The 16,317-nt window shown below is 27.7% G+C and overlaps 2 protein-coding genes across 2 annotated transcripts in view; one reads left to right on the forward strand and one right to left on the reverse strand.

Moving 5' to 3' along the window:
• Window positions 1–3,005: 3,005 nt before the first annotated feature.
• On the reverse strand, window positions 3,006–11,766 carry Rox8 (TIA1 cytotoxic granule associated RNA binding protein Rox8). Its single transcript, XM_075367654.1, has one exon. It carries the CDS (start codon window positions 11,595–11,597, stop codon window positions 10,380–10,382), a length of 1,218 nt encoding a protein of 405 aa, XP_075223769.1. The 5' UTR covers window positions 11,598–11,766; the 3' UTR covers window positions 3,006–10,379.
• A 491-nt stretch (window positions 11,767–12,257) lies between these two features.
• Window positions 12,258–16,317, forward strand: part of LOC142325641 (DDB1- and CUL4-associated factor 5) — a 53,846-nt gene continuing 49,786 nt past the window's right edge. The window contains exon 1 of the mRNA XM_075367656.1: window positions 12,258–12,588. Coding sequence (XP_075223771.1) covers window positions 12,393–12,588 — 196 coding nt within the window. The 5' untranslated portion in view covers window positions 12,258–12,392. The remainder of the gene's footprint in view (window positions 12,589–16,317) is intronic.

Below are 16,317 nucleotides of genomic sequence, written 5' to 3' on the forward strand. Positions count from 1 at the left end.
TTTACACAATCCAATATTAATTTCATTGTTATTTTCATATACTGCCTCTAATCCCAATCACAGTTTAGCATATCATTGTAATGGCCAATTTATTTTCTCATTTGGAGTGTTAATTGTTTACTTTATATACTAATCACTAGCGGGTTATGATCATGTTTTAGTTTAACTCTTGGGATTGTTTATTACATAATTGAATGACCAACAATATTAATATGTTTGCAAAACACAAAATGTAATGGATGTGTAAATTGTTAAGGCAAAAGAGGTTTTTACAACTTTGATCAATAATATTACAACGTATGTTACGTACAATGAATGACACTATTTAAAAGATGTCAAAAGATAAGTACGTTTTCAATTCATAGTTTTGGTTTTGTCCTAACAACTTTTTATTGAATGTACCAAATTGACTAACCTTTTTTTTTTTAATAATAAAGGATGGCCCTGGTAACCTATTGCTGAATGATACCGACCCGATAAAAAAATACCAGTTAAAAACACTTCTGCACTTGCTTTTGTACAAATCTTTTACTTGGTGTCTATAAACAATAAAAGGTTGTGTAAGGAACAAAAATCTTTACAATATGTAACCAAATGAGAAAATGTATAGTGTAACTAACAGAATGATTGTAGGTTCCTGGAAGTCCTTTTTTTAAAAATTGAGGTTATATTAAATTTTACCTATTTTGAGGGCGGTCTTTAACATGGAACTTGCACTTTTGAAATAAAACCAATGTGTATACACATATATAATTGATAAAACTATTTAACAGACACCAAAATAATGTGTAATTATACGTAATATGATTGTATAACAGTTTACAATTAAAATTTTAATTCATTCTAAAATACTTCATAGGCATTTTTGTGGTTTAATAGAAAATTAAACAGAATATACTTTCTTTTAACTATATATTCTATATACCAAACAATACAGATTTCAGGTTCTCAGTTTGTACCGTGTGTGTGTGTGTATATATATATATATATATATATATATGTATGTATTTTCTGTTCAGGGGTTAATGGAAAAACTATTTTTTAGTGCTATTACTTTTATGAATTAAAAAAAAAAAACTTCTAAAATTTTTGTATATCTGTTAAGATCAACAATCGCAGTTACAAGTGAGGTTATTTTTACTTGTGTGCTAAATTTTCTGCCCAAATCGATAACAGAATTATGTCAACCGATCTCTACTGATCATTTCTTGTATCATTACACTAGAAACATACATTTTTTATGTTTGCCCAAGCATAACTTTTGATCAGAAGCAATTTTTAATGGTTTTTAAAATGATACATGATCTGTTGCACTTTTTAATTGTATTAGACAAACTGAAAAAATTAATTTCACCTTTGATGAAGTAACAAATTTAAAATAAAATGTTTTAAAAAATCTAACACTGGAAAAGAAAAAAAACTTTCCCACTAGTCTCAATAAAATTTTTGAAGTTTGTGCCAAATTTTAAAAGAATTGAGTGTACACTAGGTATTACAAAGTCTGTTTAATTTGGCGCCATCTTCAAAAAATTATTTTTTCCTTTTTAATACAATTACTCTTATGAATTAAAAAGTTTCTGAAATTTTTACACATCTGTTAAGATCAATAATTTCAGCAACAGTGAAGTTATTTTTACTTGTGTTCTATTATCTGTTTGAATTGATAACAGAATTAAAGTGGATCTCTGTCTGCAGATCACTTCTGGTCTTGTTTGACTAGAACCCTACAGGTTATTACAATTAAAATTAACGTTAAGTGCCATATTAAAGATGGCCTTAGAGTACAAAGTTGTATCTGTATATGGCAGCAGCCAGTCTCAGTAAGAAGCATCCAATACCAAGATTACTATGAAACATGAGAAAAAATAGTTTTCCATTGTCTTCTTAAAAGAACACAATATTGTGTGTCACATGCCAAACAAATTTAATTGCAGGTGATATTCAACCCTACAAATGACATTTTCGGTCTTACCAACAGTGATTATAAGAGAAAATAATTCTAAATGGTGCCTCTTATACATCAGGTATTTTACTTTGTACCACAACCACAAAAAAACTACAACAAATAATGCATTAGATATAATTCAATTCAGCAGAGGAGAGATGCAAGTATAATTAAAAGAAACAAGTTATATATACTAAAACATATTTTCAATTAAATGTCTGAAAAAAAATTGTCAAACTTTCCTATCATTTCACAATGATTTGCAAGTAGAAAAAAATTATTGTCCGTCTCTATACATGCTAACATGTCTGCTTACATCCAAATGCACAGACTGTTGTTATATTATTGTAAGCTACAAAACAAAAAACATACATACAAATTTTTTTATTCATTTAATGGATAATAAAGATTTACCAATAATAATGGCTTATTATAATATGATGCGTGTACTAAGGATGTGCAACTAACATAAAGTGGCCATTAGTTCACAATTAGATAAAAAAAACTTCTGCAAACTATATTCTGTTTTAAAAAATATAGATCCAATAGTAATAAAAATGAAAATTTTTTTAAATACAACTCGTGTATATATATATATATATATTTATAATGAAATGAGGTATCTCATTTATCTGCAAATAAACAATTTTAAAACTTGCTACATTTCATTTCTTTTTTTTATGACATGTTTTGGAACTACTTGCAAGCATCTGGTTACAGGTAATAATACACATATAACAAACAGGTTTGCTAACCGTACTGAAGTTGTAATTTTTGAACATCTTACATTATATGATCAATTAAGGAACCGACTACTCAACTACTTGAATCTACTGGCACAGGCTCTGATATAACTAAAAAGATCAAACTATACGAAGCAATGCATCTGCATAACACCGTTAACGAGAAAAAATTACCGATTAAATTTAGAAACGGACATTTTTGATATGAAGATCTTCTGACTATCGATATCCCAATCTAGCATTTAATTATTACTATTCTAGAGGAAATATAAATAAAAGGAATAAATGATACAAGAAAATATAAATAAACACACACATTAACCAGAAATTTTTGTAATTTCACATACTCTACATTGATTCATCATCTTTTTTAAACCTCTTAATGTATACGATTCCATATAAAATGTTTACATAACTTAGTTTTCAGTTTTCATATTATTTACTAGCTTCATTACCCTATTTATTTAAAATTTACATAACAAAAAATATTACATTATCTTCTGGATTATCTGATATTGACAATGACTTGCACTAAGTAAAAAATTTCAAAATTTTCAACAGAATCTTTTCAGCATTAGAATTGGGGAAAAATAAAAATAAATAAATGGGTACTACTACTTTTTAATTAATGATAATCTCAAGTAAATTACTAATGAATAAAATAAAAATAAATGAGCTGTCCCATTAATATATGTGAAATTCAAAAGCACAAAGTATTTTGATTTAAGGCTTCATAAATCTTGAAACTAATAAAAATTAAATTTCTATTCCCTCAGTACAGCAAAGTATAACAATGCTAACTACAAGAAGACAATGCACTTTACATTCATTGCATACCTTAAGGGCGATTCCAGCAATATAAAGCAGATTTACTTGAATCATTTAATATTAAAAAAAGATTTTAAAAAATTGCACCAACTTATCGCAGTTTTCCAGTTAAATTTATTCTAAAAAGCTTTTTAGACCATACTTAAGTGTTTTTAAGACATGACTCCATATTCATTAGTTTTTGTATAAAAAATCAAAACTAATCGGTTAAATTCAAATAATTACCGCATTTAAAATATATGCAATTACACCTTAATGAAATTACAAACTTCTCAAAAATGTAAGTAATAAAGTCAACGTATGTTAAAATACACAGCGTGAAATAAGTGCACAAACAAATATGCAATTATAATAACAATATGCTAATAATGTACATTTTATTTATGTAATTTTTTAATGAATTACTTTAATTTAAATAGCAGATGACAGAATATTTTACTGTGTAAATTCTAAACTAAATTTGAAAAGTCTTTCACACTAATACAGAAATGAGAATCGATGCCGAGTAATCTACCAATTCATTTCTGGTGAATCCGGACTATTCGCCCTTTGGGTTTTGCATTTTTTGTTCAGAAAAAATCTTTGGGTTTTGAGACTTGATTCAGGTTCTCCATAAAAAAAAAATAGGGTGGGGAAGTCTTTTAGGAAATTTTGATTGAAACATCAGGGGTCCAAATAATGGCATATCTAATGCCGAAAATATATAAGTATTGTACATGCCCATACATGTTTATAAAGGAGCTCAAGTCTGTTTATTCACGCAACTTGAAAAAGAGAGAGATAAAAATATGCAGCTGAATAGATCAATTACTTCATCACACATCCACTTCCATTCATAACAATTCACGTCTTAAAAGTACATCCTTTTCTAAACTGAAGCTACAAAAATTTTCTACTCTCAACAAAAAAATATTACTTAAATTTAAATTAAAAAAAAAAATAATACATATTACAAGATTTAGTTATATATTTATGATTGAACAAATAATGCACTTTTATTACGCAATAACAAGCAGTGCGGTCTTGCTACGATGTTGAACATGTTAAAATAGAAAATATTTGTCAATTTATACATTTAATGTAACTGCTATACATTATCCTGATTAAGAGTAGAGTAAATTTCCTGAACAGAATACTGGCACTTAAATGTCTCTAAATGAATTTAACTGTAATAGACTCGACAAAGATTTAAAACTTACTTAACAGCAAAATTATACATGAAAACTGAAATAAATTTTTTTACATATTGATGCATATAAAGATGCATCTTTAGTTTCTTAAACTCCGGATATTTCACTAATTTTTTTTTTTAATATCTCTTAATAATAATTGTACTTACTTAAAAATAAATTTATAAATATGGCTTAAATATTTTGAGTTAATTAAAATTAAAACAGTAATCAGAAATGACAATAAATTCAACTTTCAAACAAAATAAGGCTACTTATGGTAGAAAACTACAAAACTTTGCATACATTAATAAACTTTAAAAATTCGTATAAATCAAGAATTCTTGAATTATTAAATCATTTGTATGAACAATTATTCAGTCAAATATACAACTCATAAAATTAAATAAAATCATAAAAAGTTATAGATACTTATAAAAAATAAAAGACTAACAAAATATGGACACTGTAGTCTTATGTTATAAGGAATTTGTATAACTTAAAAAAAGAAGCTAATTTGAAACATAGAATGACTATATTGTTAATACACTGACTAAAGTGTATTAACAATAAGATGAATAGTTCACAGAATGACAAATAAGTACAAAAAACACTATAGCGAGTACACACTTTTTTTACAGAACCAAAAGGTGGATTCCGTTATAGAAGAAATACACCAAGATAGAAATTTTTAATTTTTAGAAATCTTTTTACGAAGGAGGAACAAAGTACTTAACTATGTTTTCAGCAAAAAATACAAAATAAATTATGAAGTGACACAATTGCACAATGTTACCACTGCATATTATTTAATTTAGATGCCATTTCACATAGTAAAATTACATTAATTTATTCAGTTATGGCATTTAATTAAAAATTACTACCAAATAATCCAGAGTCAAATGAATTCTCATTACACATTAACCCATTTTTTTTTTAAATACAATAACCCAAAATAAACACCATACAATGAGTTATACTAATAATTACATCAAAAAATAAAACTTAAAAAAAATTAATGGTATTTAATTGAGTAATAACTGATACAAACATATTTTAGAAAATACTATACAGTAGACTTTTTCTTTAATGCTTTTCTAAATCATTGATCTAATTTATTAACAGCCTCGCTTGGCAACAAAACAAGGCATTACATGTTGTATATAAAGCACTGCACTTAAGGATACATTACGTTATAATTCAGCACTGCTGGTACTATCTGTTATGTAAACAAACAAAGTATATTAACATTTTTTGAGCCATTATATTTTTTCTTCCAATGAGCAGCTTTGAAATAGACATTAATTAATGTCAACAGTATTCACAGTTTGAATACAATCTGGGCAAATTAAAATTTTTACCCACTTTAATACTGATCGATAGTACTTCTTTTCATATGAAGAAATATAACGGTTTTAATAATGTATAAACTATGTTACTAACAGTATTTATCTTTGCCATATTATTTATTTCCTTAGTAACTTAATTTTTTGACGTGTAACACACAGGTCAGCATCAAATTATTAGTTAAGAGGAAGTCTACTGCAAATTTGTTACAAAACTATCAGAATAATAAGTGCTACATCATAAATGAACAGACAACTGTCATTTTTACTCTTGCCTGCACCAAATCAGGAATACAAAAGCTATCTGCTGAAGCAGATAAGTCATAGTCCAGGCCCAATACTTTAAGGCTTAAATCTACTGTAATGAAACAGAGTAAATAACACTAACATAATAACAATTATAACAAAACTGTTGACTTATATGCTCAAATTATATAAGTAACTGATTATAATTAGTTTTTAACACCCCTCAACTATATCAACTATAACTTAAAACATACAAAAAAAACCCTAAAAAAATTCTTCAACTGTTTTATGCATATGTATAATAATTTTTTTTATTCGCATTCAAAACGTAGTTTATGACCAAAAATTTAATGGGCAAATTTTTAAAAATCATTAAAAAAATTGAATGATTTCTGTAAACATCTGAAAATAAATGCATAAGCATACAAAACAAACTCTCACTGTAGTTGAAAAATAATCATCAAAGCTATAAATAAAAGTAACAATATCTTTTGTTATATTTATTTCGAGGCTAGTAATAATATTTTTTTTTAAATACATGAACTGTAATTCCCAATTCTTATAAAATTTCAAAAAGTAAAAAAAAAGATGCTGATGCAAAACAAAACTTTGGTACAGATGCAGTGATGAGCCTTTTAATATAATTAAAAAAATAAATAAATAAATCTTTTGTAAAGCAAAGTAGTATAAAAAATCACTTCATAGCAACTTGGTCCACATGTATTAAACCATTCATAATAGTCTGTACCCAAAAATGGTTAAAATATTCTATCTGTTTGCATCAGCAGCGTCAATAACTTGAGACAGAAATACCATTTGAAACAGTTAGTCAGGTTACATGAATCTTCAGTACAACCCCAATGTAACATAATTCTCTATGTTCTCCACTAAATATACGTATGGAAAAAAATTAAAAAACTTCATTAAAATTTAATATTTTATGTAAAGTACTTACTTTTTTATATATACCGTAGAAACACCATAGTTCAAACTTTATAGAACTACACTTATTACAGATCAGTTGAAATCAACTATTAGTTATGTTTTTATCTTGCTTTTGTTTACACTTAAAGATTATCAGTTGTTATGGAACTAGTGAAACAAAATTCTTAAAAGTAACAATTTTTTTTACATCCAGTCTAGATTAATCTGATCTCAAGTATGTGAACATTCATTGTAACATTATATTTTACAAATCCCAAAACATTGGTTTTCTATGATTTCATTATTTTCTCCTCAAAATTATTAATTTTATACCACTGGCCCAGGCTAATACATTTACAGAGTAGCCTTTATTAGACATTGTACAGAAGTGTAATGAACTTATCAGTTCAGATATAACAGAATAGAAGATATGAACAAATCTTGTTAATTTATTAAATTAACCGAGAAGAAAAATTATTTATTTCATTTACCAGCATGATGTAATGGATGCAATTTATAAAACAAGTATTTTAAAAATTGTTTATCTTAATTATACGTTAATCAAACTGCAGTACTACAATTACACTCAGTGAAATGTTATCAAAGTTATAGTATCATGCAAATTTAACTTTCATATAGGTTTTATTAAATTGCATCACATGTAATTTTCATTAAATGCTCATTTTTTATTTCTGCAGGTATACACACATATTTTTCCCCATCCTCTATTTTTTGTAAATTACAGTTCTAGTATTTTTAACAGCTTGCATTAAGTTTTTTATAGGACTTTACTTATAAACAATAAACAGCAATGAAAAAAAAGCAACATATTAAGAAAAATATTTTATTTTAAATGTAAAATTAATAAAATCATTCAACAGCTAATTTATTTCAGGGATAAATTGTTGGTATTAAGAAAAAAGAAGTCTATTAAAAATGTTTTCTTAATATTTCTATAAAAAAATAATCATAAGAGTCAAATCTTGTGTTGTATCGCACAAAAAAAGACAGACTCTTAATACTATTGGGTACGGTAAACCGTAATACTTCTGATATATTACAATGTGTTCCCTAGTAAAATGGATTCAGTCCTGCCCCCTGTAACATGCATCACACATTTTAAGGGATTGTACTCAGCATTAAGTTATTAAGTGGTAATTACAAAAGTCCAGCAAAAATGAATATAATTCCAACTGAATTAAACAATTATTACCTAAAAAAGCAATAAATAATGCAATGAATTTTGTTAGATCTTATGGGCACTGTTTTATATTTAAAATTTGTTAAATTCTAAAAAGAAATATGCCAATGTATATAGAAACTGATTTTGGTGATTAAAAATTCCATCGTAATCCTGCATTCTAGCACTGCTGATGAAAGCCTAATAATTGTAACAATAAATTAATAAATACCACATAATCAATAAATAGTAATTTGTACTATATTTTTCAGAGTTTAGAAACAAGAATTTAACAACTGATGTAAAATTAATTAGTAACAAATAACTTATACGACTGATCAGTTGTAAAATGCACATGAGATTTATTTAATAAGGATACCAAACTGAATCAAAATTAAAAGTCAAGAGAATAAGTAACATTCAGTTCTTTAGAAACTGAATTACAGATAAGACATAAAACAACTGAAGACAGAAATTTTACATTTAAAGACTAAAAACATACTTAGTCTAATGGAAAAGATTAAAAGAAAAACAAATAAATAAATAATTTATTAATTACTAGTTATATCAATAGGGAGGTCACTTTAAACATACCTATTTATAACCACTGTATTTTTTTGTATCATTGACTGAGAGAAAATGCAACTTTATTAGCATATTTATTAGAAACGGCTGCTCCTTGTACAAATATAAACACACACAATTTCAATTACAGATACTGTTTAGGAAATGTAAAATTGAGAAACAAGTAAAAGTTGTTTAAAAAACTTTTATCTTATATCAGTGGTTATAGCAAAATAAAAATAAAATGGCATTATAGAGTTAAACATAAATTGGTATTAAACACTAGTCAATATATATTAATTTAATAATTTTTATTTTGAGTGGCTAAAAATAACCAACAAACAGAATTTTGAAACAAAACTATTCTCTCAAATGATAATCCATATAAAAAATACTATACATAAGTTATTTATATATTTTTCTCAAAGAAACAATAAACTGCAATTTCTTTAAAAATTAAGCTACTCATTTGAAAAGAAATTACAATTCAGTAATATTATTTACACAATATTAATTTTTATTACAAATAAATAATTACACTGCAAGTATTAACTGTATTTTAATAAATTAGTAACTCAAGTCCTCATAACAAATTAGGCTAAAGAAATCTTTCTAAACATTAAAAACAAAAACTATGGTTGACAATTTTTAAAAAAAGAATAAGGAAATTTTTATGAGTAAAACAGTCAGTTGTTTAGTTTTTCAATGTGCTCATAAAATAGAAAAAAGTTATACATCATTGTCATTTTTGTAATGTTAATTATTATTAGATAAATAAACATATATATGGTAATTTTACCAGGCAATAAATTATGTTTTTCTATAAATACCTTTTTTTAAGCCAAGTTCCTGTTCACATTTAAAAATTTTTTCTTTAATGAAAGATTATGAAGCACAATTAATTTCACTTACCCCTCCATATTTAGTTTTAACAGTATCTACATCATTTTCAACTGATACAACTTACACATGTGCTACAAGGGTCAAATCACTAAGGAAATTACCATTGTATTCATTATTTATTTATTAATAGTCTGCAATTATTATTTTAACATAATAACAGTTACTTAATTATACTTAACGTATAAACTACCTGTCAAACGCAACTCGCTTGTGAATGCCGTTAATAAAATTATCAATCAGAACAAACAAATCTATTGCAAAACAGCTTCAATCACTTATTGCAATTTATATATCGGTAGAATTTTTACATAAGTTATTTATTTTTTGTAGCATCATTCTTACCTCCTAGCCTATACTTTGTTATCTTTATTACCTTATTACTATTATAACATTTTTAACAGAGTCTTGATAGTCTATTATTTTAATCACATGTTTAATAACCACAAAACACTTTTTCTCTGGTATTTCAATACGTGGATCTTTCAGTTGCTTTGTTGAATTTAATATTTATATACATCTAGACAAAACACGTCACTGTGTTTGAAACTGCGGCATCGTGTAGGCCATCATGGTACCAGGTTGTTGCATAGCAGCACCCTGAGCTGCAACTGCCATTTGCTGTGCTGTGGCAGGCACTGGCGTTGGAGTTGGCATACCTTGCCATGCTGTAGCTGGTAATTGCATTCCCATCCTTCCTACATAACCTTGTTGATATCCAAACTGTCCGTACGTGTAACCTGGTTGCATACCTTGCAAATATTGACCTTGCATCTGTGCTGCTGATGCAGCGTACGCTTGTGGATACCAATAACCCATATGCTGGCCATAAACATACGGGTACTGCGCAGTAGCTGCAGGCTGATTAGCATTGTTGGTGGCGTTGGCTGCATTCTGAAGATTTGGATCGCCAGATTCTTTCCCCCAAAAGCATTTAACTGTCGAACCATTTATCTCTGTATTATGGATAGCTTCAATCGCATGTGTGGCAGCTTCTTTAGTAGAGAATTTAATGAAAGCATAGCCTTTATCCTTAAAAGCACGGATATCTTGAATTGTTCCGAATGGAGAAAAAATCTTTTGTACGAGCTCATCTGTTAAACCATTGGTAAATCCCCCACAATAAACCGTACAATTGGTAGGACTTGACTGATTGTATACTTCATCGAATGTCGGCTGTTTCGCATTAGCGTTGTGGCGGTTTCTCTCGCTTCTCGGCGGAGGTGGTTTTCTTGTTGACCAATTAGTACGAATGCTTCGATTCCCTAACCACTGGCCATTCATTGTAGCAATCGCACTTTCGGCTTCTGCTTTTTTAACAAAAGATACGAACGCATAACCTTTTGACTTCAACGTTTGGGGATCTCGAACAATTCTACAATTTGAAATTTCACCAAACGGAGCAAAAGCTTCTTTTAAAGTTTGAGTTTCAATTTCTGGACTTAAATCACCTACAAATACATGATAGTGGTTACTTGTATCAGTTTTAGGTTGATTACCTGGAGACGTTGCCCAGTTAACCTTCATTTCTTTTTCGAGAAAGAGACGCTTATTCATTGCCGTTAATGCTGTAGCTGCTCCCTGGTGTGTTGTAAATTCCAGAAATGCGTATGGATCATTGCCCGGTTCGCGAATAACTTTACATCCTTTGACTTCACCGATTTGGGAAAATAAAGTACACAGCAAATTGTCGGATACGGATGAATCCAAATTTCCAACATACAATGTCCTGGGATGGCTTTCTTCACTCATGTTGCTCACTTTAAAATAACTACAAGTAATAAAATAAATCAGTCACCTCTAAATAATATTACAAAACTCAGCACTAGCAGTATACTAGCTACGAAACCAATTATCAAAAATTATGGAACACATACACAACCACTTTACTTATCGCATCAATTTCTTTGGTAGCCGAGTGGCTGTGGCTACCAATGCCTTCGTAATTGATGTACTCAAATCGAAACATAGAAAGCATTGATTGTTAAATAAAAATGTTTATTTTTCTTAAATTAAAATTAAGATAATGGCCTTTTTTAAAATAATAAATGAAACTCGCTAGAAAATGATCCCCCTTATGCTACAGTAAAAAATAAACTCAAAATGGAATGTCAATATAAGTAAAATAGAAAAGGAATAAAAAAAATTAAGGATTAATAGTATATATGCAATCTAAAAAAAATATTTATTCCTTGACTGGCTAACCGCTGCATCAACACCTGAATTTTTTATCATATATACCTACCTAATGTTATTTTATCATAACTTTTACATATCTCTCTATAATCTTTGATTTTTTTCTATTGAAAAAAAATGTATTTGTCATTTTCTGAAATACTAATATTTTTTTACAAAAGCATAGGCGTTTACATGTTACTGTTTGCGGTGGCGTACTTTCATTCTTGTTTTGGCATTTGCTTAGTGAAGCCTGTGTGCTACCGTGGGGCGACATATATCTGAGTTTCTGGATGATAACTGACTTGTCAAATCCCGAAATGTTCGGTTTTTAAGATAGCATCATTTGCAGACTTTATTTGAAATTAAGTTATGCCCAGGTCGAAGCCGTCCAATTTTTTAGACGAATTATTAAAGCGAGAATATAAAGATAAAATATACTTGTCAAAGAAAATTGTAAATGATAGGTTAAAAGTTGCTCAAAATTTGTACAATAAAAACTTTCTCGCGCATTACGGTTGTGTTAATGCAATAGAATTCTTGAATGGTGGACAATTTTTAGCCTCCGGTAAGAGATAAATAATTTTATTTTCAATAACCAGTGTTACATTTGCCCCATTATATCTTATTACGCCTGAAGAATGCGTTTGATTAATATACCTGCAGGTTTAATCGTAATGTAATCGAATTGAAGTTTTTCTTGTAATAGAATGTTACTCTTAATTCCGAAATAATTAAAAATCTGTTTGAAGGTGTCACGATGCTGCGAACCGTTCTGAAAGTTGCTGTGGTACTTTATATCAGTTTTGATGTTATGCAATTATTTTAAAAAAATTTTATTTCGTAATAATATACTTGATAGCGTAATTTGTAACTACATCATTTATTAGACTAGTTAGGAATGATAGATAATAAAAACTTTTTATGAGGTATTCCAGAATTCAGGAATTTAGGTCCCTTTTATTTTGTATACTTTTTTCACTAAATTTATCCTGTATTAAAAAAAGTTTAGTCGCTGAATGAAACAATATTTCTTAGGTATTTGATTGTTTCTCTGTAGAGAAACACAAACCAGTATACTTGGTTCCCCAATTGGTTAACATTTTCTTTCACTGGCTGTAAACAAAAATAACATTTTTTATATACAATATTTAATGATGTAATATAATTTACGAATAGACTTCACAAAAGACTTTTTCCTAACCGATTATTTAATTTTGTTAATGAAATTTTGAATTGCAAGTTAAAAAGGATATGTACTTGAGAAATTTGAATAATTAAATTATTCCTTTTGAGTGCACATATCTTTTACTTAATATGATCACACTTGTTGACGATTTAATAAATTTTATTTATTTTATAGTAGCTGTGGTAATTTTGGTTACCGTTTACAGAAAGTTTTAAGGATTTTCTAAAAAGTAATTTATAATACCGTTTTACTAAACTTAATTTTCTATTTTTTTTTTGTTCCATTATGTAACTCTTTCTTCTTTTTTTTTCCTGTTTAGCGTCCGGTAATTACCTTTTAGATAATACTTCAGAGGATGATATGTATGAGTGTAAATGAAATGTAGTCTTGAACAGTCTCACTTCAATTATTCCTGAGATATGTGGTTAATTGAAACCCAACCACAAAAGTTACATTCATTATGTAACTGCCAACCCTCTCTATGCTGGGGTTATACTGTCGCTGTCTTTTATATTCTGTGTTGAGTTCTAGCAGGCGTGTATTATTTAAACATAAAAAAAATTTATTTCTTATCTTAAAAAAAAACAGTTACCTGTAATTGTGTGCAGGCTTATAGATACTGAGCTGAGAGTAGATATAACCCTGTTTACTGTGCTTTCTGGTTTAGTGTTGCTGATCCTCGTCATTATCAAATTTCCAATTGAAATCAACAAAATTTCTCTCTTATTTTATTCACAATCATATCTGGTTATTTTTTTAGTTTTTTCAGGTTTTCTATGCCTCTTCAATTGTCTATAAATAAATAAATTATTAAAAATTAATAACTTTTTTATTTAATTAATTAAGTGGCAAATTAATTAATAAAATAAATAAATTGCCTCTTCTGTGCCTATAAAAGAATGCTTCCAAAATATATGAAATTGCCCTTCCAGAAGATATTTTTGGACTTTTTTGTCTTCTTCATTAAGGGAGTTTGGTTATTGTGGCTATTATTAATAGTGTGTTTTTAAGTAGTTAAGAAACACCTGTAGTAAATCTGTTAATTGTCTTGCCTTACTTCTAAGTGAGTGACTAGTACTTGAGTAGGCAATCCTTTATTTTCATGTATTTTGCTTAACAGTTTTTTAAAAATGTAATCTTTAAAATAACTACATAATATTGTATGGAAAGATGTGTTGAAAATTACTGCAGTACAAAAACAAATATTGTTTCTTACAGATTCTTTTTTATTAAAATAAAAATGTGTATGATTCTTTTTCTTACTTTTGCCCGATGTGACGCAAGTCATTTTAAAAAGACTGCAAAACTGGAATTAACAAAAACAAGTATGTTTATTTTATGCTGAATTCATACATGTATGTGTGATTTATAATTTTCATAAATAAAATGGAAATGAACAATTGAATATTAGATGAACAACATTCCAGTGGTCAGATTATTTTACATATTAATAATTAACTTGTAAAATTACACCAATGAAAAATATTGGCAAATAAAAAAATAACAGAATATAAAGTTTCAACAATACCAAAATTAAGACAATTGCATGTGAATTAGTGATCAAAATATTAATTATTATAAAGGTTTACTTAATTGTTATTTTTCCTACAGTTTTGTTGTGTAACACCCCTATATTTTTATAGTTTGGTTTTTCTTTTGTAAATTGATCATAATTTTTTCTCGGTTTTTTGGAGTAAAGAATATTTTTTCTCCCGTAGAATTTGTAACATTAATTCAGTCAGCACCCTTTTACATTCTTCTCACCCATGTAGTAGTATCTAACTTTTTTAAACTTTCGTTTCCTAGATATTTATTTTCTTAAACACCTCTTTTTTTATTTTTCATAGTCTGTCCATCTTTGATCTGAAATAGTTTTTCACTCATCTTATCGTCCATTTGAAGTTAATTTTAAGATTCTAAAAACTATCTTAATTTATCCTTAGTACCTTCCTTTGCTCTGGTTCCAATTACATTTTTTGTTCAAGAGCCCCAATGCTCTGTATATCTTCCTAATACATACAATCCACATTAAGCATTTGAATTAAATAATGTTGTACTATAGTAATATTTACAAGTCATTAATTATTTTCTTAATACATATACGTTTTTATGTATTAATGAATTTATTTTGATGTCATTTAGGATTGTTTATTTAGAAATTTTGTTGTGAAAAAAAAAAATTATGAACAGATGTATCGTCAGCATCAAGCCTTTTTCATAATTTTATAATTTATATTCTTATAATTTGGTGGTCAGCTGGCCACCAAAACATTACTAAATCAAGTACATTTACAATTTATTCAGCATGTACTCAAGCTATCCCACTTTTCAGTAATTTTATGATTTTTTTTTTTTTAATCATATATACTTCTCTTTTTTTTCTAAAATCAATCAGTTTTGTATAACTGACTTAGATTAAGGTATATCAGTATCATAATTTTGGATCATTAATCACAATAATTTACTAATTATATGGAAATCCAAATGCCTTATCCTTTCTTTGTTTTCTCATTTACTTTATTAAACCATTATATATTTGTTGATGTATCTCTATGTTCTAACTTTCGTGATCTTTATGTGTTTCCTGATCATTATCTTTATGGATGAATGGGCATCTGATCTACCTGATATAGTATTTAGTACAGTTCAGTTTAATTTATCTTCCCTTCTGAAAATGTAGGCAGTTTTTTTTGTGATTATTAATCAATACAAGTTAGTATTGTGTACTTTTTGTCATGTATTTTTAATTTTGCCTTGTACTTAGGTAATATGTTTTATGAATCATTAACCTGTGATAGATGTTGTACTGCATAGAGTTCTTCAGCATGATTGTCAGCCTACATGGCTGTGTTTATCAATTGACATAATATGAAAAAACCCACTGCAGCTTAGAGACTTATACAATCTGCAATACATTGAATCACCCATATTATTTTCCTGTTTAGCCTCCAGGAATCACTGTCAGGTATTACTTCAGAGGATGAGTGAAAGTGTATGAGTGTAAGTGAAGTGTAGTCTTGTTCAGTCTCAGGTTGACCATTTCTAAGATGTATGGTTAATTGAAACCTAACTACCAAAGAACACCAGTATCCGCAATCTAGTATTCAA

The sequence above is a fragment of the Lycorma delicatula genome, chromosome 5 (genome assembly GCF_047948215.1).
Source record: "Lycorma delicatula isolate Av1 chromosome 5, ASM4794821v1, whole genome shotgun sequence".
Lineage (NCBI taxonomy): Eukaryota > Metazoa > Arthropoda > Insecta > Hemiptera > Fulgoridae > Lycorma > Lycorma delicatula.